General features: G+C 38.3%; 1 protein-coding gene across 6 annotated transcripts in view; it reads right to left on the bottom strand.

The window, feature by feature from the left end:
- Positions 1-24,357, bottom strand: part of CEP112 (centrosomal protein 112) — a 154,679-nt gene that overhangs the window by 89,061 nt on the left and 41,261 nt on the right. For all 6 annotated transcript variants that reach the window (XR_011729896.1, XR_011729895.1, XR_011729898.1 and 3 more), the window contains 2 exons: positions 11,557-11,692; positions 8,391-8,498 (listed from right to left, as the gene is read on the bottom strand). Coding sequence is in view for 1 of the 6 variants with exons in the window: in XM_071764138.1 (XP_071620239.1) it covers positions 8,391-8,498; positions 11,557-11,692 (244 nt within the window). In the remaining 5 variants the exon portion in view is untranslated. The remainder of the gene's footprint in view (positions 1-8,390; positions 8,499-11,556; positions 11,693-24,357) is intronic.

The following is a 24,357-nucleotide window of genomic DNA, read 5'->3' on the forward strand; positions in this document are numbered from 1 at the left end:
CTCTTATTCTCTTCTCTGCCTCCAACCATGACCTGGACACTGAAACAAGCAGGACTGTCTGACCCCAGGTGGCTGTTTCACACTGTGAAACACTGGTATTACCAAGTAAAGCAAGTATCTTAAAATTATGACCTTGTCTTATATGAATTCTTCATTTTTTAATTCCCTCAGCATTTTCTATGACAGAACCATACTCAAGGCAACAGGCAGCAGCTGATTTCTTAAGCCATCAGGAGAAAAACACCTTTTAGTTTTAATTTCTGCTTTTAATTGAAATTTAGCAATATTTACCCAACTCTTGTGGAGAAAAGAGAAGAACAAATTCTTAAGAAACAGCTAAAAATGAATTATCCCAAAACCTTGGCCATCTTTCTCTAGCATCAAGACACAGAGGCCCCCATAGTGACTGCCAAACACAGCTGGTGCTTTCCAACATGGGCAGATTTAACTGCACCTACACAGGGAGGTGCTAAAGAACAAGCTGCTAAAATGAGAAAGAATCTAATAAAGTGAATCACATCAAGAGAAATCAGACTGTTGTTAGCACTGGTTCAATTTGTACATCTGAAGAAAAAAGATCTACAGTAAATAGCCAGCTGGTTGCAGAAGGTATTTTCAGAACCCAAATACTTGTAATATGATCAATGTCAGCAAATACCTTCAAGTCACTAATATAGCCAAAGCCTTCTACCACTTTTACATCTCACACTAACTTTAGGCTTGGCAATTTTAGAGCAATTCCAACTGGTTCTCAAGTACAAGTGAGTTTTTGTAGGAAATTCTGTTTGTAGGAAATCAGTTAGCTCACTACCTTGTTGAAAAATGCAGCTGCCACAATAAATATTTGACACCAAAGAATGAAAACCCAGGTAAATTTACATCCTCAATTCTAGAAAACTTGGGACACCTCTATAAAACACAGCTCTGCATGGAAGGGTGATTTTATTAGGGCTATTTTGGCATTACTCAGCTTCTGAGAAGTCACCAAGAAGTCACATATGGCAAAGACCTAAACTCACTTGGACAAGGTGCATATGGCACATCTGTCCTGCAGCAACTCTCTCTTGTAAATCAGGTGTCTTCATCCTCATTACTCTGCTCAAAACCAGCCCTAAAGTCTGCCCAGCCCAGCATCCAGCAGATGATCTACTCCCTAATAACAACTCCGGGAAAAAAATCAAGCATTTTGTGTCTCCTAAGCCTATAAATAAACGTGTGTGTTTCATGAGGATATGGGGATTACCCATCTCCACAAATACATTGCTTCTAAAAGTAATCTGATAGAAGAGGCTGGAGGAATGAGTATTAATCATGCTGGGCTCTGGCTTAGCATAACTTTGAGTAGAAAAGAGGAATCTTCACTGGGAGGGAAGGGAGGCTGCCAGAACCACTCTGCAGCACATAAATCACACGGATGTGAAACGTACACATTTTTGGGAGATTTTGCTATCATTTGGAACCCAAAGCACTCCCAAGATAAAAGGGCTGTAAACAAGCCAAGGACAAATGGGGCAGTAAAAAAAAATGGGCAAAAGTACATATTACCACTGAAGTGATAAATACACAGAGGGTGATGTACATGCAGAACCAATACATGGTACTTCCTATCTCAGTGCAGGCTGCAATAATTTAATGGACATAACTATGTTCCCTGCTGTATTTCACTTTATAGTCAACTACTACTAACTGTATTTCAACAGCAGATTAAGGATAGCAAGAAATTTTCTAAAAGAGACAAGCTGGTTTATCAACCAAACTGCTGTCTGGTTTATCCTCCTCACTACAACACCCAACCTGAGTCCTATCCCTCCATACATAAAATACCAAACCTCTACATTTTTACTTACAAAGCCTTTCCAGATCTTTCACATTTTTAAAGGATGAGCAGCACAAACCTCACCTCAACCCCCCTCTGCCTTCCTAGTAAATAAATTAGGTTTTACATCACCAACACACTGGAAATGAAGTTGCATCCCTGTGATGAAACCACAGGCTCAGGAGGTCCCATTCCCCTGGCTCAGCAAAGCCCATGCAGGCTGCAAAGAGAAATATTCCTTGCCATATACACCTTGAGTCACTGCAAATGCCTGTTTGTAGCAGACCCTCATACAGAATTTCCTGTATATACTCTTTGTTTAGGGATTCAGAGTTTATCCAAGGGCTTCTTTGAACACTGAGAACTCGACTTCAGAGATGCTCACAGCCCGACTTGTTATTTACTGCAGGCACCAATTTATGCTCCTGGAATCATCTCCCCCCAAAGTTGATTCTGTTTGGTGTTCAGGGAGCTGAGGCTTTTAACTCTGAATCAGACACGAGTTAGATGCCTGAAGGAGACAGTGTAAATACCCATCTGTTTGGTTAGCAATTCTGTAAAAAGCAAGGGTACAGTGAGAAGATTTCCTCCCACTCTTTACTTGGAGGTTAAATTCAAATCCTTTTCCCCCCCCTTGCAAGTTTTAGTTGTATCAAAGTGAAAAAGTTGATGTTGATGACTGGAGAAACTATTCCTCAGATATTCTGTGCAAAAGGCATTATTCATCTGCGTGTTAGGATGGTTCAAAGGAAACATTAGGAATCCTAGATTAATTTCTGAAATGAAATTTATGCAGCTTGTTCCTGATGACATGAAACATTTGGAGCTTCTGCTAATGTGCTCGTTTGGCCTCCATGCAAGAACAGACTGTGTTTCAGTTATCTTAGACTTTAGACAAAGAGGAGAGGAACAAAGCTTTTCACAAAGACTCTGTCCTTCTAAGTAAACCAGCTTACTAAAAAATGAATTGTGAATCTCCAAATAGAACTGGACTGATTAAAGTACAGCTAAGAACTGGCTAGAACATGATGTGTCTGAGGAACACCATATCTCCAGCATGTCTTTGCAAACATTTTCTTCACTTGAGATTAAGGTACACATAAGGTGACTGACTGCATCTTGTTATAGGACTGATGATGTCTGTAGCAGTTCTGAGGACAAGATTATCAGCTGGAAGATAAATTCAGCTGTCAAATACAAATAAAAGGACTGTAAATGCAACACATCCAGTGTAGAAGCAGCAGCTCATTCTCCCCACTTTCCACCTTAGAAAGGCAGAGTGAGTAAAGCAGGAGATAATTTGGAATGCTGGCTCCTGGAGGATCAGCTCATGGACCCTTCAGCCCACACCAACCCTTCTGCAGGACCCACCTCTCCAGTGCTCCTCATCCATGGGACCAAATGATGTATCCCAGCCTGAAAAGCTTTTGGCTCCACTGCACTGGCTTTTCACAGCCACTCACAAACCCTTTTCACCCAGAGAACTCATTTTCCATGAAGAGCTTCCTCTCAAAGTCCCATCCCCAAGTCACAGCATTTTGTTTTAATGCTTAATCCCCTCTTTTTGCTCCGTTCCTTGCTTAAGGTCCATGGGAGTTGGAACTGGATGATCTTAAAGGTCCCTTTCAACCCCGAAAATTCTATGAAATTCTGTGTTCTCTTCTCTCTCAAGGGCTCACAGCCTTTACACCACTTTTTCATACACAAACTGTTCTGGCTCTGTTGCTTAGAGAGGACAGGGAAATTCTCAGTGAAACTCTTCAGAACCTTTAGCTCCTGAATTAAATAATGTTTATTCCCTAAATACACTTGAGTCAATCTTCTAAGGGAAAAACAGAAAAAAAAACATACCCAGGTCATAAATACCCTACACCTTCAGATAAAAGCACACCCAGGACAAAAATACCCTACCTCCAGCATTTCAAGGAATTATCACTGCAATTTTAAGCAAAAGCAAAACATCATCACAGCCTTGATCACCCCAACACTGGTGAAATCTCTTGGCATAAAGTTTAACAGATCCAAAGTAACAAAGGAGATGCACAACCATTAACTGTTCATCTAAATAATGCTTCAAAATATTTTTAAGCAACAGAGCATGAGGCTGTGCCTGGAGTCTAAATACTAAATGGCACTGCTAGCACTCAGTAAGATGTTTGGGTTTAAATATATACACTGACATATAAAGGGTTGTGCTTACAAAGTTCTTCTTTTGCCTGAGAGAATTTCACTTTTCTTTAAATTAACCTCATTCTGAAGTAATAAGAGACATAGAGAAAGATCTAAAGAGTATTCTTCTCCTCTTGATATTTTCCCCTGCTCCAGCACTCTGCTAAAATAAGAACAATTTCCCAGCACTACCTCTGATACTTTTCCTTCCTGGCAGGTAAGATTCCAGCCCTGCTTTGTTCACCTTTATCCAGCTGATTCTGCACTTTTCTACCTCTTTTTCTTTAATACAAAAGGCCTATTAAAGCTCAACCACACCTTTGCCTCATTCCCAACTTAAGAGTATAGATTATATCTTTAAGATGCTTTCAAAGTGATTTAAATACCCAGTAAAATATGTCTGAGGGTGTCCTGTTTCTTTCCTATTGGGTTTTGACAAGACAACAACTCTAACTATTCCTTCAAAAGTTTTAGTAAATTCAGAACCAAAAGATAAATCTCACAGGCTATGGAAGCATGAATAATTATTATTTTAGAATGAAAACAAAGAAAATATGGACCAAAACAAAAGGATATTTATACATCCAGGTTGGCATTTGATCCCAGAAAGTATCTCCATAACTCAGCAAGTAGCTCCATCCTGCTATCCCAAGAATTTATCAACTTTTCCATAGTGTGCTCTGCTAGGAAAATGAAATTTCATATACTTTGTCCCCCTTATTAATCTCATATCTCAATATTTTCACACTCATTCAGTTAAAACACTTCAGCAACTATTTATAGCAAAAAATGGGTGTAACAGTCATCTTTTACTGCCTTTTTTTTTTTTTTAAGGAGGACAGTCTAATGCTATTTAAACATGAGGATCTCCAAAAGTTCACTGAAGTGTTCCATTCATGAGAATTTATGGAAATCTGCTTGGAAAGGAAAATGTGTAGATACTTGACCATTCTGAAAAATGTCCCTGTGTGAAGTTTCACCCCAAGTGCTGTGGGACCCCAGCTCACCCTGGGGGATGTGCTCTCAGAAAGCACCCAACTGGGATGGATATGGGGAAGAGATGAAAAAGAAACTTCACTAACCCTATTAAATTTGCCAGTCTGAAATCTATTACTGAAAAACTATGCTCTTTCAAATGTTTGGGCTTCTGGAAAAATGATTTCGATCAAAACGCTTCCCAGGTATTTTGAGCTAAACTGAGGATGTAATTAGAAATAGGGAAAAAAAAAAAAAAAAAAGGGAGTGGGTGCAAAAAAAAAACCAAACAAGCTTTCTTCCTGTGCTGGAAGGGGCCATAAAGCCTGACTAGAGATACTGAACCATTTCAAAGGCAGGAAAGGCTGAGGCCTTCACTGTGGTGTCCACTGGCTTTGAAGTGCCGAGAGCAGCTGCTCCCAGCAGATAGGAACTGTGGTGCTGCTGGAGTTATTTTTTTTCTTCAAAATATACTTTCAAATCTAACAGCTGCGAGTAGAACAAAGTTGAGCTAAAGTATATTTAAAGAAAAAAAAAAAAAAAGAAAAAAAAACCCCACCCGGTTTCTCTCTAAGAGTGTTCTCAGTGGATACTTCAAAAGAAAGTGGCACTGAATCAGATGAAGCTGGGACCAGGAGTGCCACATGACAGCTGAAACCAGATACAGCAAGATCCAGAATTTCTTCTTTGCCTTGTGAATGCACTCAAATGCATTTGAGAAGTGAAAAATTTATTAGCTGCTATTGTTCTGTATGTTTTTCTAACTCTTTTTCAAGAAAAATAATATAAAATATAAATATATAAAATATAGATCAGCTTATTTACTGAGAAAACTATCAAATTAATAGTAATATATAATGCACCAGTATATTTTATCCCAGGCAAAGCACACAACAAACAGCCCACATTCATATCTGTAACCTCTTTGGAATCAATGGCCAGCACAGACACACATTTCTATAAATCAGAGAGATAAAATCACAGCTCCCAAGTTAAGTTCCTGCACTTCCAAGATGTTTCTCAGCTTGGAGCTGTAGAACACAAGTTCATTTGGTTCTTCATTACCAACCTGATAAAATTTTATGGGCAAAGGAATCATCCAGTGTGCAGCCAGTGCATAGAGCCAGTGCACCATGTCAACCTTTGCAAAATAAAGGTCAATTTTCTTTCCCTCTGTGTATAATTCCATTTGACAGATTCAGACACTCGCAGCAGAACATCTCAAAGTAATAAATGCATTTCTCAGGTAACTAAAGCATCCATTTTTTTGGCTGGGTGTCTTTTTCCCAAATGGAATTCTGCTAGAGCCCTGCCCCACCAGTTCTCATTTAGTGCTCTGTTTAAACACTTGAAATCAGTCTATTCCTCCTCATGTAACAGCCAAAGAAATATGCAGTAAAACAAGGCAAGGAAAAAAAAAAATCTGCTTTAAAAATAGTTTAGATGTTCTGAAGCATAAATAGAGAGTAATACAGAGAAACAGAAGTTGGGAACTCCTGAAAGGAAATTTGAAGGGTGGAAGGACTGAGCTCATGGGGCTCTGTGGCTGGGCTGGGGGAGCTTTGTACTGCAGGACTGCCAAGCCCCAAAGAACATCACTTCCAGTGATAACCCACTGCAAGCTGCAGGAAGGGTCACATATTTGTCATGTTCCCAAGCTTCAAAGGACATTCCAAATGAAGTACGAAGAGAAATAAATTTCAGAAAACAGGCATAAACAGGATTCCTCTGAAAATTCTTCTGAAGCTCTCATTGTTTAGCTGTTTAGTGCTGAAATCCTTTCCTTGGGTTTCAGTGAGTTTTCATTAAGCCTAGCTGCTCTTTCTTACAGTAAAAAGTAGTTCCTATAAATAAAAGTAAGGAAGTAAACATCTCCTCTTATTGGAAAATGCTTTCACTGGTGTTTACCACAACATCAACATTGTTACAGAACACCTGTGTAAAAGGACTCACCAAAAAAGTTTGAAGTATCACAATCATTTCTTGCTTTTTCTGGGCTTTTTGATCTCATCTCCAGAAAGTCTGACTATAACAATCATGATAATACAAGAAAACAAACAAAAAACCCAAGAAAAACCCACCCCTCCCCATGACTTTACAAGGCAGCATCATTTTCCTTCAATCTGCAAAGCCAACTGATTACTTGGAAGAAGAATGTATTTATTGATGGTTTGGTATCTTGAAAAAGAAAAAATTATCATTTGTGGCTGGCAACAAGAATTCCATAACATCTGACAAACTGCAGCTTAGTGTTTATAAATCATAGTCCATGTCGCAGTGATCTGGGGGGGAACAGTTCTGAATCCCTAAAGAGAAGAATCATTAAAAAAATATCACCCAGCCAAAAAAAAAAAAAAAAGTGTGGAGATGTATCCATTATATGGGACACCTTTGCCAGGTGACAACCCAATTACTAATGTTGACAGTTCTGAAAATAAGGAAAATACTTGGATCCAAACCAACAAACTCTCTTCGATTGAAACTGAAGTCGAGCACCATACACAAAACTATTGTTCCTCCCAAGCTCTTACAAAGTCTCCTCCCAACACCTACCAAAGTGACTCCTTTCCTTAATTAGTTAAAAAGTTGAAAAGTTAATTAGTTAAAAAAGCTCCTTCCGGACAGACCAGAGCAGGTTTTGTACCCCCATCCACCTGCAGTTTTTCATCCTCTTATCAGCACAGAAGACAAACAGAAATAAAACCATATTTTCCTCATGGAAATATAAACTTGTATCCAGACAAAACTTTAAGCTTATGGACTACCTCTAGCACTGCTGTAAAGTAATTTTTAAAATTTCCAGTCCTCCAGCAGGTGTTACCAACCAGATGTCACTTCAGTATCATGACAAAGAACCATCTTACACAAGGGTTTCCCAGGCTGTTACAGCCAGGGAGCTCTCAAGCTGCACCATGCAGTAATTTTTCAGCTTCTATGTCTGATTTTTTCCCTTTGCACTTAGCAAAACACTGAACTCCAATTTCTTGTCCCCACCCAAATGTTTCCCTGAATATTTCCCACCCTGAAATTACGTTATAATGCAGAAAACTCCTATCAGGGGGCCAAACCAAGCATTCCTACCAACACTCCCTGTGTTAAAAACGATAAAAGAAGAATCAAATGCTGTCCCTTGACAAGAAGAAAAACAGAAAACGTGTGAAATAATTTCACCTGGCCATTCTGCAAACAGGTGTTGCCACCTCCAAGCCTGGGAAACAATTTGAAAGAGTCAGAGGTACAAAGGGTTGCAAAGAGGAAACAATATTTTCTTTTGAAACCCTTCCCCCTCCATCCCTCCTATGCATACCCATAAATTTTTCCTTTTCACAAGGACAATAAAGCACAGGAGCAGGATTAATCCTTCCACAACCTACATCTCCATGAAAAGCTGTCCCTCCACCCCTGCCCCTGAAGGAGCAAACCCACTGACCTGTTGCTCATATCTCTGCTTGAGCTCTTCCAATTGCCAGGAGAATTCTTTGGATTGCTTTTCCCGGAGCAATTTTGATCTGCTTAGATCTGCTTCAACCTGTTCCATCTACAAGGGAAAAGAAAGGGAATATTTAATTTATTTTTTTTTTTTTTTAAAAAGAAAAAAAGCATAGCTTGAAATGCTCTGGAGTTTCTGAAGTTGTTTGCAAATCAAAGACACGAGTATCACTTGCTGAGAATTAAAATAATAATACTTGTATGCAGTGAAAATTAATATTCAAATACCCAGTTATTAGTAATTTAAGGATACAGTGATCACCAACATTATGCCACTCCTCAGGTACAAAATACTGGCTCAGTTTTTCACTCCACAGTGGTGGAGATCTCAAAAAAATCAAGTGAATATTTGTCATAGACACATTCCAGACAAACAGATTTAATTCAAAAATACATTGCCTGTGGAAATTCAAGGGAAATCACGTGTAGAGCAGTGCACAAACTACACATTTAAAGTACATTTACATTAAATCAGGAAAATAATTTAAAAGGGAATGATTTGGCTGCAAGTATCTGAAGATAATCATGGGCTACAAATAATGAGTGCCACAGATTCCAGCACAGCATCAAGGAAGCCATCTCATAACTCAATTAACAAAGGCTTTTCTATCAAAAGCACAACTGTTAGCTGCACATCAGGCCTGGTTCCAGGAGAATACATTTATCCCCATTTATGAATTTCTATCCTCTAGTGCAGACTCATCAATTACTTTCAGATCTAAGTCCCAAGGCAAGCAGAGAAAAAAAACATCTCCCTAAAAATGAGAGCAAAGGGGTGGAGATGTCAGGAGGACCAGCACTGCCACCAGCCCATCTGCTGCAAAAATGAAAAAAAAACAAACCACAAAACCTGAGCCACAAAGCCAAACTCCTGCTTGGCCTCAGGGAATGCTCTGTCTTCTCCAGATGGCTTTGCCAGTAGGTCTGGACATCACTTCTAAGCCAGGGAAAAAGGAGAAAAGGCAGCACTGGGTGGGAAAAGCACTGGAAATTGGAAATATTGCAGCAAGAGAGGAAGAGCTAAGGCTTGGAATTGGTGACCAGATAGAAAGAGGAAAAAAACAAGGAACAAGTAATCCTTCCAAGGGTTCTTAAACCTCACTGCAACTGCTGTTAAGAAAAGGGACCTCAAGGAATATTTCATTGGCAATTTCTCCTACTCCCAAGCATTCGAATTGCACGTCCATAGCTCAATTAAAACCAGAAAAAAAAAACCAAAAAACACCAACCTTGTTACTCTATTAAAGGATTTTTATTTTTAAGAGAATGAGAACATTCTGAAAAGTGAAATAATAAAAACATGTGCAAAGTTGCTTTAACCCTGGCTTTTGTGCTTAAATCCTAAGGTGACTTCCCTATATTTCCTACAAGTGCAGTGTGGGCTCTTGACCATTATTTGTCAAACTCAAGAAATACTAAAGCTCAAGAACCATGACAAAGGCTACGTATTGGTTCTCTTTTTCCTAGTGACTAGCAGGAAAATGCAGATCTTCCAGTTAAAAATGTATCCCTTGCCCATCCATGGGTATCAGGTGACTCTTAATAATCACAAGCTTCACAGAATAGGAAGCAGATGGCAAAAAAATATCAGAGCCAAACTAATGAATCAAATATTGATTAGAAGAACTGAGAATGCCAGACCTCAGTCTACTTATCTCCCTAATTACCTTTACCACACACCAGAAAGTGGCTTTAGAAGGCAAATATTTCTAGTGCAGTCAAAAATAGTGTTGCTATAGTTACTACAGGTTTTGCTTTATAAGTAATACATTCCATTTAACCACAAAAAAATAGAATTTTCCAGTATGTTCCATTCTAAGGGGTGATTTATGTAAAGGCTACGTGCATGCAGAAGAATGAAAAAGGACAAAGTTATGAAGACAGCTCCAGTAATGTTTCTTTGATGTATTTCCTTGAACCTTGGTTCCTGCAGAACACTGTTGCTTAATCATACAATATCATTTACTATTTGTATATTGGAGGTTGACTCTTGGAATACAAGTTTATTTTCAAAATTCCACAGAACACAGCAATATTCTAAAAGAATTTTGGAGTATACTTAAAATTACAACTGATTATTAATCTTTTAGAAGTCAATTATATTCCTTTTGAGGAAGAAAAAAGAATTGCCTTAATTTCTCGCTTTTGTTGAAGATTTTCAGAAAAAAAAACCTTCATGAGAGCAACAAACAGAATTTCTTAAGCCACACAGCAGCATCCTTCAAAATCCGTTGCAGAATCAGATTGCAACACCCTACTGTTAACAGAGAGGTTTGATTATGAAAGGTGAAGCTGGAAAACTGAGTGTATGGCCAGGTAGAATGACCAGCTTAAATTATGTATTGAAATTTCAACCACATGAGCAATTTAAAGAAATTCTCCCTTTTTCCTCCTTTTTTTTGATCACCTGTCACTTGCTCCTTATTTTGCTCATCACTTTGCATCTATAAAATCCCAGGGGTGAAGGTTTAACTATTGTTTGCTCCATAAGGAACTTAAACTAAAACCTTTAGATGAAAATCTTTAGATTAATTAAGATGTCCCTTTAGTTTTCAGGGACAGAAAAATCCATTTTCAGGAATCCTCAGGAAACATTTGGGCGGAGACAAGAAATCGGAGTTCAGCGTTTTGCTAAGTCTAGAGGGGGAAAAATCTATTTTTCTGTCCCTACCTATGCCTGCCAGCAGTCACAGTGGCTCTGCCCCTGTTTAGGCTTAAACTGATTACAAGAGCTCATTAACGAGAGACAGAGTTGTTCCAAAAAAAAAAAAAAAAAGAGTAGGAAGAGCCTCGCATTGAAGCGGAAAATGACAAACGCCGTTCCCCAGGGGTGTCTAAACTAACACTTTAGAGCCTCACTCCCGAAAAATCCCTCATCAGAATCAAACCTGCAGACCCCTTTGTCACAATGACAATTCTGCCTTTTGTCAGGAAGATGAAACAACTGCTCCCATCCCTTTTTTTTTGACTCGCTGGCAAAGACACCGCATCGGCGGAGATTTTGATGTCGCACTCTCAAGTGAAGCGTGTTCCTGGCATTAGAAGATCAGAATGTGCTATCCTACTGAGACAGAGTTGCAGAAAGGCTGGCATTGTGACCTCCTCACCTGCTGTTTCATTTCAGCATAGACTTTTTCTGACTTCAGCTCCACCTGCCGCTTAAACTCCTCCAGGGCAGCATCTGCCTGCTGGGCCTGCAGCCTCTGTACCTCTGTCACCCGACTCAGCTGCTCCTCCTTCTCCCTAGAAAGTCACAGAAATTTTGCAGAGTTCAAGTATCAAATAAAAGAACGTGTGTGCTGGTGTAAAAGGGAGCCCTTTAACCCTGCCACTTTTAAATGGGATTCAGATTGCAATTTCCTGTCCCGGCTTCTGCCAAACTTCCCTGAGCGAGGCTTTGAAGAAGGGAATGGAAGGGCAGAGTTATTTTTGCTTTCACTTACTGAATTTTGCACACCTAAACATGGCATTTCCAGCTCACAACCCCTTTATTTCCATGCTCTGTGTTAGCTTGAATAGCTTACAACCTGCTGTGTAACCCCTTTTTTTAACCTCACCTTTAAAAGTCTATTGCCCCCCCATTTATTTTAAATTAATACCTTCTAGCAGGATTGTCTTCTCCCACTCAAAACAGAATTATCCCAGGGGCACTTTTGCCCAAATGAAGGATTATTGACTGCTTTATATATGGATTATTGACTGCTTTATATATATCCAAGTGCAAAGCATGGTTATGTCTGACTTTTTATAAGGTGCCTTCTTAACTTATGAGAAACCCATCACGCTGCAATATTTATTCAGCCTTGAAAGTAATGACTGATGTTAAATCTTTACACAAAGATAATTTCTATTAACAGCCTATATATTATTTGATGTATTAATGTTGCTACAGATCTAGAAGTTGGTTTGGGATTCTTAAGACATTACAGTTTCTCAACAGCAACGCATGGATAACATTTTCTGTACACACACATAGAAGTGCACACATCTGAAAAACAGACAGATCCATCATTTTGACACATGACAGACAAAAATTCTGGTAATTTCTAAATGTTCTAGATGTGGTTCCTCACACAGGCACTTCTCAACTTTCCACGACACATTTCCATGATCCTGGAGCTGTCTTTGTGTTGAAGCCCATGGAACACAATGGGAGCATCAATGGTACAAAGCTGGCTCCACCAGAGGCACAAGACACAGAAGACACATTCAGATGGACCTGTGGTTGACATTTTCATTTTATAGGCAGAGGAAGTACCTCACGATATATTTCCCACTTTGACAGAAATTATTTCCATATAAAACAAAGAATCTGACACAGAAGAGATGGAAAAGATTGGTTAATTCATCTGGGCTGTCACCTTGCCAGCACTCAACCAGCTATTACAGCACTGAGCAAGGATTTTCTAAAGGTCAGGAAGCTGCCAAGCCCAAAGTTACAGCATTCACATCCTCTTCTGTGGTTTTCATTCCAGCCTTTGACAATGGGAAAAGGAACATAATCCTACATCTTCACAAAGTGTCTGTTTCAGTGGGGGAGAGAGGGGTAATTCTATTAGCAATGAGATCAAAGAAATGCCACAAGCCCTGAGTAAGCATGTTGCTTTTTACTTTTATAGGGTTTTTTCATTGTGTGTATTTAAAAAAAAAATAAAATTATTCTGGTAGCTTACTCACAGCTGATGGAATAACTGAGACATAAGGAGACTGTTATTTTCCTTACAGAAAAAGGAAAATACTTTCCTTACCCAGCAAAAACTGAACCAAAAGCAGAATAAAATCTTGTATCACATTTTCAGTGATATTTGCTCAGGGTTTGGGGGTTGTGTTCTTAGAAGAGTGTGTGCAAACTTTCTTCAAATCTCCTAGAGAGCATCTATCACCCTTATGCAGATATCTTTTCTTTCTTCTTCCATAACAATACCATTTTCTAAACTCCTTTAAGGGGGAAGCATATCCCTATATTAGTTTAAATTACCAGATTGCCCACTGATTTATGGAATGATAAAAACTGCAGCACAAAAAACCAAGGCACCCCCAAAATCAACATTTTTGATCCCAATCCACCTGGCAAAAACACCATTTCAAATTTGTTGCTGCTATGGAGGATCCAAAACATGAAAACTGAAGGACAAAAACCCTCCAACACCTCTCAGAACGGGCACACCAATGATGCCACAGAACTAAAAATGAGCTGAAGTGTCTGATGAGTCAGTTGTGCATTGGTTCTTCCTGCAAAAGCATTGGGCTCAATTATTCCCCTGACACCCATGTACCAGGGAGCTGCTTTTTTGGTCCAGCAGATGGAAATGAAACAAATCTCAACCTAAGAGGATGTCAGTCCTTGTGCTGTTAGTGAGCTCCAAATGCATCCCTCTCCCTCCCAAGGAACATTTTTTTTTTTTTGAAATTTTATTTTATATTGAAATTTTATGATGCAAGTTTTTTTGGAAACTGGTTTTATGCACCTTCCTTTAAGACTTAATCCCATGAATAGCTGCAACATCTCATTATAACCAGGAATACAACTTCAGTTTTTAAGGATGTGGGAGCTACTCTCTCTACTTTTTGTGCACTGAAGATTTGTACAGAAGCTTAGGAAACATGCACAACAATGGACCACGGCTCACAAATATAAGAAAAGCTTCATTTTTTTTTTTTTTTTTTCCTCCCAAGACACCCAGCAATGTGCCTTGCATGAAGCACTGAAATATTCACTTTGAAGATTATTTTTTTCAGTGGGACTAGTTGTGGGGCCGAATGCAATACAATTACAGCACTTAAATCCCCTAAAGCTGAGCTGGCTTGAATATAAAAATAGGGTGAATTTACTCTTTGCCCCCAATTTAAAAAGCAGTAAATTCCTCCTGTTTCAGTCCATAAAGGCTACAGGAACAGAATTAGCAATCTTGCACAGCACAAACCATCTCAGTGAAAGTTGACTATGAAGTCCAGAATGACAATTTCAGACACTCTGAAGTGTACTGATAAATGGAAAAACATAAATATCTTCCACACTTCCTCTTCATGCTCAATTGTAAATATTTTCTCTGCTTCATAAAACGCCTTCTGAGAGGTAACAAATAAAGAGTAAGACATTACAGCAGTGCAAGTCAGGTTAATGAAACACAGGGGAAGCCTGTGAGTTACAGGAGAGGTTTAATAAATTTAATACAGCCCAGAATGTGGCTGGACCAGCATTGTCACAGGGTTCTGAGTGACATTCCCTGGATGGGACCAGGGGCTTCCCACCAGCAAACAGGAGATTTTTGCACCTGCCTCAGCCATTGCTTCTTAAGAAAAAAAAAAGATTTTAGGTTGCATGTAAGCAGACAGATGGATAAAATGTGTCCCAGCAGTGGAAAACTTGTGTGGCCAGCAAGTTCTCCATCCCATTAGCAAATCTGCACACAAGGGACCTGGTTGTAGTTTTAGAGATCTTTGCAGTGAGATGAAAAATAACCAGATTGGGGGAAATCCTGATGGTTTCTTATGGCAATCATGCCAGGCTTTAATGCACAAATATACAAATTCTTCAGTGGGTTTTCAAGTAGTGCTGGCAGCAGGGAACCTGCTCGTGGCCAAACACAATATTGCCTGGAGTGGAACAGATTTTTAGGGTAAGGATGCATTTTGCCACTGAAAAGCCTTCTGAAAAAACTTAGGTTCTGAGAAAGTCCACAAGAGGGAAAGCCTCCATTTCTTGTCTAAATCTGCCACAGATCAATATGAGTCTGGATTTATGCCTGTGGATAAAAACGAGACGTGGAAAAGCAGAGTAATGGTTGAGCCTTTCTCCTACTGATGAAGCAGAGATCTTTAATCAGTGATCTGCTTAGAAACACTCCAGGAAATCTAGAAAAATGCACTTTTAGAAATGACAAAGGATATCACTGGGTTTGTTTCTAAACAGCTTTCCTTTCTATTTGTTGACACAAGCAATAAAAAAAAAAATCTTTCACTAATCTGTGTTGAAATAAAATCAGTTATCACCGTTTAAAAGTCTATTTGTCTTTTTAAAAAAACCTATATAAACACATGTTCCCAAAGGACAAGACAACTCAGTAGACAACATAATGCACAGCATACTAAGCAGCTAAAAAAAAAAAACCAAATCAAACAACAAACCTTCAAAACTTACACTACTTTCCCATGCAAAACCAAAATTCAAGAAATTTCCCTTAGTATTTTTTGTGTATAAGCTCCAGACACCCAAACACCCATACATATGGACATAGATAAAATTCTGTACCCAGAAATATAAATGAACCCAGGATGCTGCTCCTGAGCTCAGAGAGCCTCTCCCATGGAAGTGCCTGGAAAGGGGCAGGATGGGGCACAGTTAATCCATGACACCACTTTTTAGCCAGGTGAATAATCACTAAAAATCATCCCACACAACCCCTGATTTATTTTTTAGAATGCAAACTATTTCAACTACATGAATTATGTATTCAGGCCTAAAATCCCAGATATCTGTAGAAAGAGAGGGTTACTGGGTTAGTTTATTGCTAAGGGAAAATGCTTCAGGAATAATAACAATGAAATAGTCAGAAAACAATTTTACTTTCTCCAATAAACAGTGACAGGGAAGTAAAAGCTTTCTGGGACCTAAATTCACCCATCTCAGCTCTGGATGGAGCAGCTTGGAGGAACACTGAGGAACCCCAGCACCCAAACAGATGGAATCTGTGCAGAACACTTCCTTTTGGGGTGGAGAAGAAGAAAGAGAGTGTGAAGTCATTCGAGCAGAATGATAACTAAAGCAAAGCCAGATCAAAGGAATAAAGAAGAAAGAGTGAAATGTGAAGCTGAAATATTTATTGCCTTCAAAACATCATCACTATCCTGTCCCTGGGCACTCGAATATTTCGAAGTTATTAGAAAGCATTTTAACTTGGTTCATCCATTCAAAGAAAGCAAGCAAAATATACAAAGTAGATAAAAATTTCAGCTTTCATGCCCTGATTTTAAGTCTAAGTTGTGTGTGTCTTCTGTGAGAAAAAACACCCATCCACTTAAAAACTGTCTACAGTTTGCATGATATGAAATGTTAACATCAAAAAGCTGGTCTGCAGCCCTTCAAGTAAGCTGTAACAATGAATTATATTTACAATACAATTAATATTTTAAACTATATGTTTGAAATAAATCATGAGCTAACATTAACAAACCAAGCCACTATTTAAAGCCATTAATGAATTAAGAGTAAATAATATTCCACATGTGTAACATCACACTTCTGGGAAATCACAGCAATGTATGACATTCAGGATTAATGGCTCTCTCATTAACTACCCATTGGTTAAAGACACTAATAATTAGTATAACTCTTCCTCATTACAATAATGACAGGGCAGTGTTGTGCTGGGTGTTATGCAAACAGAGTAACAACAGCAAAATGATGGATGAGATGTGGGTTCAGAGGCTGGGCGAGTGCTGTAAATGTGGCTGGAAAGGAAAATGTTCTAATTTTGCTCAAACACTGCAGAACCTTCCAGATTTACAGAGCACACAGAGGAAAGGCCACAGGGGCTCAGTTATCAGGAGGATTAGAACAGAGATTGGTAGTTGTGGCTTCTGCATGCTGAGATGAGAGCTGAACCTCAGCAAGGAGAGCAGAGAGGGGAGAATTAGAGAGCCAAGTGGAGAAAATGGCTTAGATAAACTCAGCCAAGCCTGTAATTACAAGGTGGACCTGAAATCAGCAGCACAGATAGCAAAGAGATGCTTGAGCCACCTAGAGAAGAGGTGCAGGGAATGAAAGGCAGGGATCAGAGGAGAGTCCTGCAGCCCTGCAAGCAAAATAAACCATCCAAAGGACAAAGTATGGGAGAGATCACTGAGCAAAGAGCCAGGCAAGAAAACTCACTTCACACTAACAAAGAACAGCCCAAGATGTGTGCCAACCAGCACTGGTTGGCAAATCAAAGCCAAGGCAGATGACACAACAGTATTAAGACTGTCCTGAGTTGTTCCAATACAGAATTCTAAATGAAAAGCCTAATTACTTCAGCTTGCCAGGTTTATTATTTCAAAGAGGTGCAGATAAAAACACCCTGGTCAAAAAACCTTTAATAAAACAAATTATTCTCCACCAAAAACATTTGTCTTCTACCCTCAGACAATCCTGGCCACACCACTCAAATGCCAATTTTGAGTAAGTAAAGAATCCTGAAAGCTCACATACACCTTGGCTACACAAGGAGGCAGGAGGATACACTCTCCCATCTGTCATTCAGTGTATTTAAGGTAATTTTTTAAACAAAAGTCTTCGTGCTATTATAGTTTAAGATTCAGAATAATATTCAACAATATATTCAGCAGCACTGCTGAATGGCAAGTAGCTACTCAGTAGTTTTTTCTTTAGAAGAATAAGTATTCTTCTGAAGAATTCAGATTCTTTAGAAGAACAAAGTAATCCCATGTACTATTTTTGTAGATGGTTTTTAACTAACTCAAAAAAGGTGACAGCTCGAAACATTCCAAGCTTATTAAAAATCAGAAATTGAATTTAATCATCTATGAAACTTTCTTTAGCCACCTGAAGGCTCTTCTCATTTCATCAATATTGTAGGCACTACGTGGGCTTGAAACACACTACTATGAAAGGGAAGCCTTTTGGAATAATAAGGGCACAATTCTGACATTTGTGTCAATTATTTGTAGGTTCATTTAGTGAGGTTAAACTCCAGAGCCCTTAGCTGCAATAATTATTGGAGTAGAAATTTCCAGCAGTAAATCTACACTGATTCTGTTCCTCTCACAAGGCAATGCTTCCTGTTTCATACATCATATAGAAACACTTTCAAAGTTGATAGAGTAAAAAAAGATGTCATATGATATCTCTATAATAGTCTTGAGGGACATAATGCTCCCATAGACATGGATTAAAATCAACTGTTACTTTTTCTTTTTTTGGTACAACTGGAGCTTTCCTTTAAGTACATATTTCAGTCTTGCCAGTAGATCTCTAGAGAAACTGGTGCAAGAAAATGAAAGGCTGTAAATAGTTAATAGAACACTTGATTTTTTTTTTTTTTTTACTTTTAAGTGAGACTATTAAATAAAGCTACCACATTTTTTTGTCCTCTGGTCATACTTTACACTGTGCCTCCTAGAGAGAGGGTTATGTCAGCATGTTCACTGGGCTCCAGGAATGTTTACAATATGCTGGAAACTTTGACTGGTTTTGCTCTAAAAGGTTTCAGATGCTCGACCAGCACCAAGTGGAGAACAGCTGGCTGCTTTTCCACTGATTCTTAGAGGAGGAAAAAACAAAACGAAACCAAGAAAACTCCAAAAAAACCCCAAATAAACAAACAAAAAAAACCAACCCCACACAGCCCTGGTTTTCAAGAGTCAAATTTTATCCAAACTCTTCAGCCACTTAACATTACCACTTGTTTTAAATCAAAGTTTGCTTTTTTCAACAACTGTTGCAACAAGACAACACCAAGCACTTTAATAAAAGAGAATGAGGAACACAATGAACATGAGTATAAACTCTTAACAATGTTCTTTATTGCAACATTTGGAATTAAAGACAATGCCTCCTCATATTTCTTTAATTATTTCCGCCTTTAAACACTTATAACTTTTCCATTCCTACAAGAATTCCTCCACACACAAATACTTCATTTTCAAGGAAAAAATGGAACTGACTCCAGGAAAACAGATACACTTAAGCAATTAGCCTAAAAATATTAAAAAGAAGTTATTATTCAGAATCTGGATTCAACTTGGAGGAGCAAAAAAGGGAAAAAAAAAAAAAAATCAGCTTGTGGTTAAAGCTATCACTCCATTTATTTATTTGTCATCGTCTTGGTGATTATCAGGCAGTTGGATTTTTCTGTGTGCAATGCCATGTCTGACACCCACTGCTACAGGAAATCCACACAGCACAGTCCCTACAATAGTGTTCTGAAGAAGCAGCTGTTTGAAAATAAAGTTCTCAAAGGTTTGGGGATCATTAAGTCCTCAAATCCCCTCTAACTCAGATGTTTTTCAAAATACCATTCCTGTGTATTTTGAAAAATCACATTTAATTTTTTTTTTTTTTTAAATGTTGGGATCTAACATACCAGGAAATGCAAAACTATTCAACTCTAACCTGCAAAACAAAATTAAATCCACTGCTACTTATTCTATCTCCTTCTGCCATTTATCTCCACATTTTGATTTTTCCTTGCCTTCATGCTTCCCTCTTTATCAGCTCAGAAGCATTGTGCATATCATTGATTCCTCTCAGATTTATATCCCCTCATTTCTTTTCCATTGTCCCTCTTCTAATAATACAGAGAAAAGAAAAATTACATAAGCACCATGGGAATTTTGCACGAGATTAATAATCTCCAAGACTAAAAAGACACTTGCACAAAACTGCTGGTGTTAAAATATGATCCATTATTACATATTCTGCACAAAGGCAAAAGAGCCTTTCAAACCAAACAAATCCAGGCCTCCTCTTTGTATGCCAAGGAAAACTTTACACTGATAAATGAGTCCCTACACAGCCATAGCTGCAGAAAAAAAAAGCAAAAAAACCAGAGATTCTGCAAAGGACCTGTTCATCCTGTTCTGCTTTTGTCTTCTCTCCATTTCACCAGCACAGGTGAGATGTGGAAAACACCAGGTGAACTTTAAGAAAATAAAATAAAATATAAAAATACTCTGGGCAAGTTAGTAACTCAAAGTCCAACATAAAACCCAACCCAGACAAAAGCCCCATAGAAGTAAAAACGCTGCTAAAGTTGCAGAACAATCAGAATTAGATTTCAGACTGACCCCAGCTGCTGCTGCTCAGTAAGAGGAACAGAAAAGCCATTCCCCTAAGGCTTTACAACTATCAGGACTAAGTTAAAAACCTCTGGAAAAATCTGAGCTTCAGCTCCTGGTACCTTCTGACAAAGTCAGGTAAGGAACAAATGACTCGGAAGCCAAAGCATCCTTGGAGTTGACAAGTAGAAGCTCTTTGAAATTACTGAGAGCTCAGGAAGAGTTACTGCTATGAAAAAACTTAATTTCTTTCCCAAAATAACATTTTTCCAACTTGTTTTATGAATATAAGTGCAAATGCATTTTTATCACATGCCAGCTCTGAAAAAGAAACACCTTGTAGTAGTAAGAGCTGCAATATAAACAGAAAGTGAAATTTAAAATTTACATTTGTATCACTGAGGGATCACTTGACAAAAGTCCCCAGAAATGGCAAAGACACACCATAAAGCACCAACCCAGCTAACATACTGGGAATAATAACCAACAATGAAAAAAAACTTTTAAAATTTCCAATAGGGAAACTCCAAGGTGCAATCCCCAATGAGAAATCAACTTGATTCTCATGCCAAGGATTCCCAGAGAAAATATGTGGATGTCACAAGTATACATAGAAAAAGGCAAATCACTTTTAATTCTTTTTTTAACATCTACATGCAGCACCTCCACACAATGCCCATGCTTGAAAAGATTTTAAAATACTTTGGTGTGCCATCTAAACCAGATCACAAAATACTGTGAAAACTGTCTGAGTGTGCTTTAGAAACTCTTGGAAAAATAGAAATCTGCAGGAGTGACCTTGCTAGTTTCTGGGAAGTTCAGCCCTTCTTGCTTCCCCAGAAGACTTTTAAACAAGTTCAGAAGAAGGGTAGACAAGCACTGGAGAAAAGAGGTGTTGCTAGTTTCTTAGGCAAACAAACAATTTTATTAAGTGACTTTCAATAAACCAGCTGCTAAACATTTGCTTTGTATCATCAGCACTTGCAAAGTGCTGAGATTTGGCTCAACAGGCAGGTTTAAAAAAAAAATAAAATAAAAAAGAACAAGAAAGAAAAATGGAGAGGAAGAATATCATGAAGCATTTCACTGGGGTTGTTGCACACACACAGTGCTGGACACTTCAGTACTCGGGGACAACATCTGCACCTGCCAAGACAACTCTTAATTTCATTTAATTTCTCCAAATATGACTTGAAAAAAATTGTTTCCCTCAAACACACTACAAAATAGAAGACCAAGAGTTCTGGAAAGCTGTATTGCAGCAGCAGAATGAATGATGAAATATTTATTTATTTTATATAACAATGAAATATTATTTTGTGTGTGAGCATTAAAAGAGATCCCATCATCATTTCCATGTGAGAACATCACAGCCATTGCCCTGAGAAACCAGGAGCAGTAAGGTAGCACCTGCAGTCAGGTCCCACATAAGAGTCTCAGCCCACATCTGTGTTTATAAATCAGTCCAAAAAGCCCATTAAGATGGACAAACTTTGTATGTCTACACAGTCATAAAGTTATTATGGACTCCAGAATGGAAGTGGCAAAACCAAACCACATTAAAAGTGAGGTGGCCTAAGTACATGCTGTAATCAAATAAAACCTGTAACTTTTATACTGTTCCATCTTTAGTTCTTTATATATTGTCACTCATAACATATAAATGGACTTCAAACCAAAAGCTATAAAGCAAACATTTCCTCCTGGACACCTGATATCCTCCTTCATGTAGGTCAAGCTGGGAGTTACACATCATGTTCTGATGGAGTATATAAATACTAATGATGCACATGGCTATTCTTGTTCTGTCTTGGGATCATAAAAGGTTTTTACTTCTGATCTTAAGCAGCAGTGCTCGAAATTTCTCTGTTTATCTGCAAATAAACGAGGCCTTAAAGTATGGGCACTGCTGGCTGCAAATAATGCCTGGCACAGGACTCTGAAACAATGGGGAGCCTTTGGGGTCATGGCTGTGACCACCCCACAGACATTAAATTCTCAATATTTTCATTGAGAATTTTTAACATATTATCTTTACCATATTTAACATATTATCATCTCCAAGGTCCTTACTCAACATGTACTCTCACTGGTGTTTCTTGAAATTAAGCCTTGTAATTATTTCTGAAATGTTTGCAGTGACTAGAAGGACTTGTCTGTAGTTTACAATGCTATTTGGGACCCACAAGAAACAGTAAAAAAATCTCCAAACAATCCTGGAGTGAGGGCTGGAGTTCAACTTGTTCCCTGAGGGCTGGCAGCATCAGAGGTCATTATTTTGTACACCTTCTGGTGAGAAGAAATATTATTTAATATTTGTGATTGACCATCACACTAAGGAAAACATCACCAGTTCTGAATGCTCTCATCTCTTCATGTAAACTAGATACAATTTTTGAGCCCAATTCAGTAATTAGGGCAGATATTTATTAAAAATGCAACCTCTAGGCACAGCAAGAGCCTTCACAGCCAGAACTGATCCCAAGTATAAGAAGCATAAATATTTAGTTGTGTAAAACCACAACTATTTACTGGGGAAAAGAGGTCTTTAGACCTCTGTGTTAAGTATTAGAAAGTGTGCAAACTTGGGAAGAGTGCCCAAGTGCAGATTAGATAAGAAAAGTTATTTCAAGAAGAATCCCTGAAACAGAAATAAGAGTAAAACCAGGGAAAAGCTTTAACACACCTCCCAGCCTCCCTTTTAAACCACAAAGCCATGCTTGTTTCCAGCTCCCTCAACTGCCACATCTCTAAACTTCTGTATCTCAGTTCTTAAATGAATTAATTAATTGGATATTAATACATTAGCAGAGGCAAAATAAATATTTTTAATAAATAGGCATCCACTTTTCACAGTCTGGATACCAGGCATGCATAAAGCCAGCAAGACCTTGTCTTTCTCTTCTCATTTCTTCAACAACAAAAGAGATACAGATTTTTTTTCTTACTTTTTTTTTTTTTCTCAGTTCTTTATTTCCTATAATTTCCTATATATCTTTATTTCCTGTTCCTGTACTTAATAAGAGCTAAAACCCACAGAGATTTAACTTATTTGTAACTCGCTCTCAGGACATATTTTATACAACCAAACTCAAGGGATTAGAGAAACAACCTTTCCCCCCATGTAATTACCCAGAAGCTTTTTAAGAATACTTGGAGCACTTCCTTGAGTCCCTTTTGCTCTGAGGCCATGCCCGAGATACATTGCTAAACTAAATATAAAATTTATATCCACAACTCACCACCATTAGTGATAAGTTCAGAGCAGTTATTTTGCAAAAGATTCCTTTTTGATAGAAATTCCTACCATAAACCTGAGAAGAAAAAACACAAGCCTCCCACAAACTATGTGAACTCCTTTTTGGTATTAAAGCTCTGGCTATAATATTGATTTGAAGTGAAACACCTAAAAATGTGGATTTTACACTGTCTCAAATCACTTTCTGAGTGGCTATGTTTGAAAATGCCACAGCACTCTTTGCTAGCACACCACTAGAAAAATAATAACCAAAAACCCCACTAAAATGCCTGCCACTTCCCTTGCTCTCTGAGGAGAAGCAGCAACTCCAGCTCCAATCCTGTGGCCATTGCAGAATCAAAGTGCATCCAGATCAAAGGAGTCAGAAATCCCTGATGCACCTCCTGGGTTCTGAGCTCCAATTCCACCAGGCATCCTTCCTGCTGAAGATGCTGAACTCTATTTTCAGCCATCTCAAGAAAGGTAAGGTTGTTTTCTAAAGGTTCTGCCTGTAGAATTGCTTAATTTGATTCTGCAAATAATTAAAAAAATCCAGCACAATATTTTTACAGAAGATGTTAGATCCTGTGGACTCATTAAAAGCAAAAGATTGTTAAAAGGACAAAGTTTTGCAGCAATGGGGGGAAAAGCCATAAAGCAGGCATAGATTTCAGGCACAAAATAATTACTCTTGTTATTGCATACACCAAACTTAACAGTAGAGATTCATTATTATAGAGCTAGCCACCTCCAAAATTAAAATATTTTGCAGCTATGGGGGGAAAAAAGCCATAAAGCAAGCATAGATTTGAGGTACAAAAAATTACTCTTGTAACTATTAGTTACACGTTGTATACCCCAAACTTAATAACAATATAGATTCATTATTATA

Source organism: Heliangelus exortis, chromosome 20 (assembly GCF_036169615.1).
Source record: "Heliangelus exortis chromosome 20, bHelExo1.hap1, whole genome shotgun sequence".
NCBI classification, from domain to species: Eukaryota; Metazoa; Chordata; class Aves; order Apodiformes; family Trochilidae; genus Heliangelus; species Heliangelus exortis.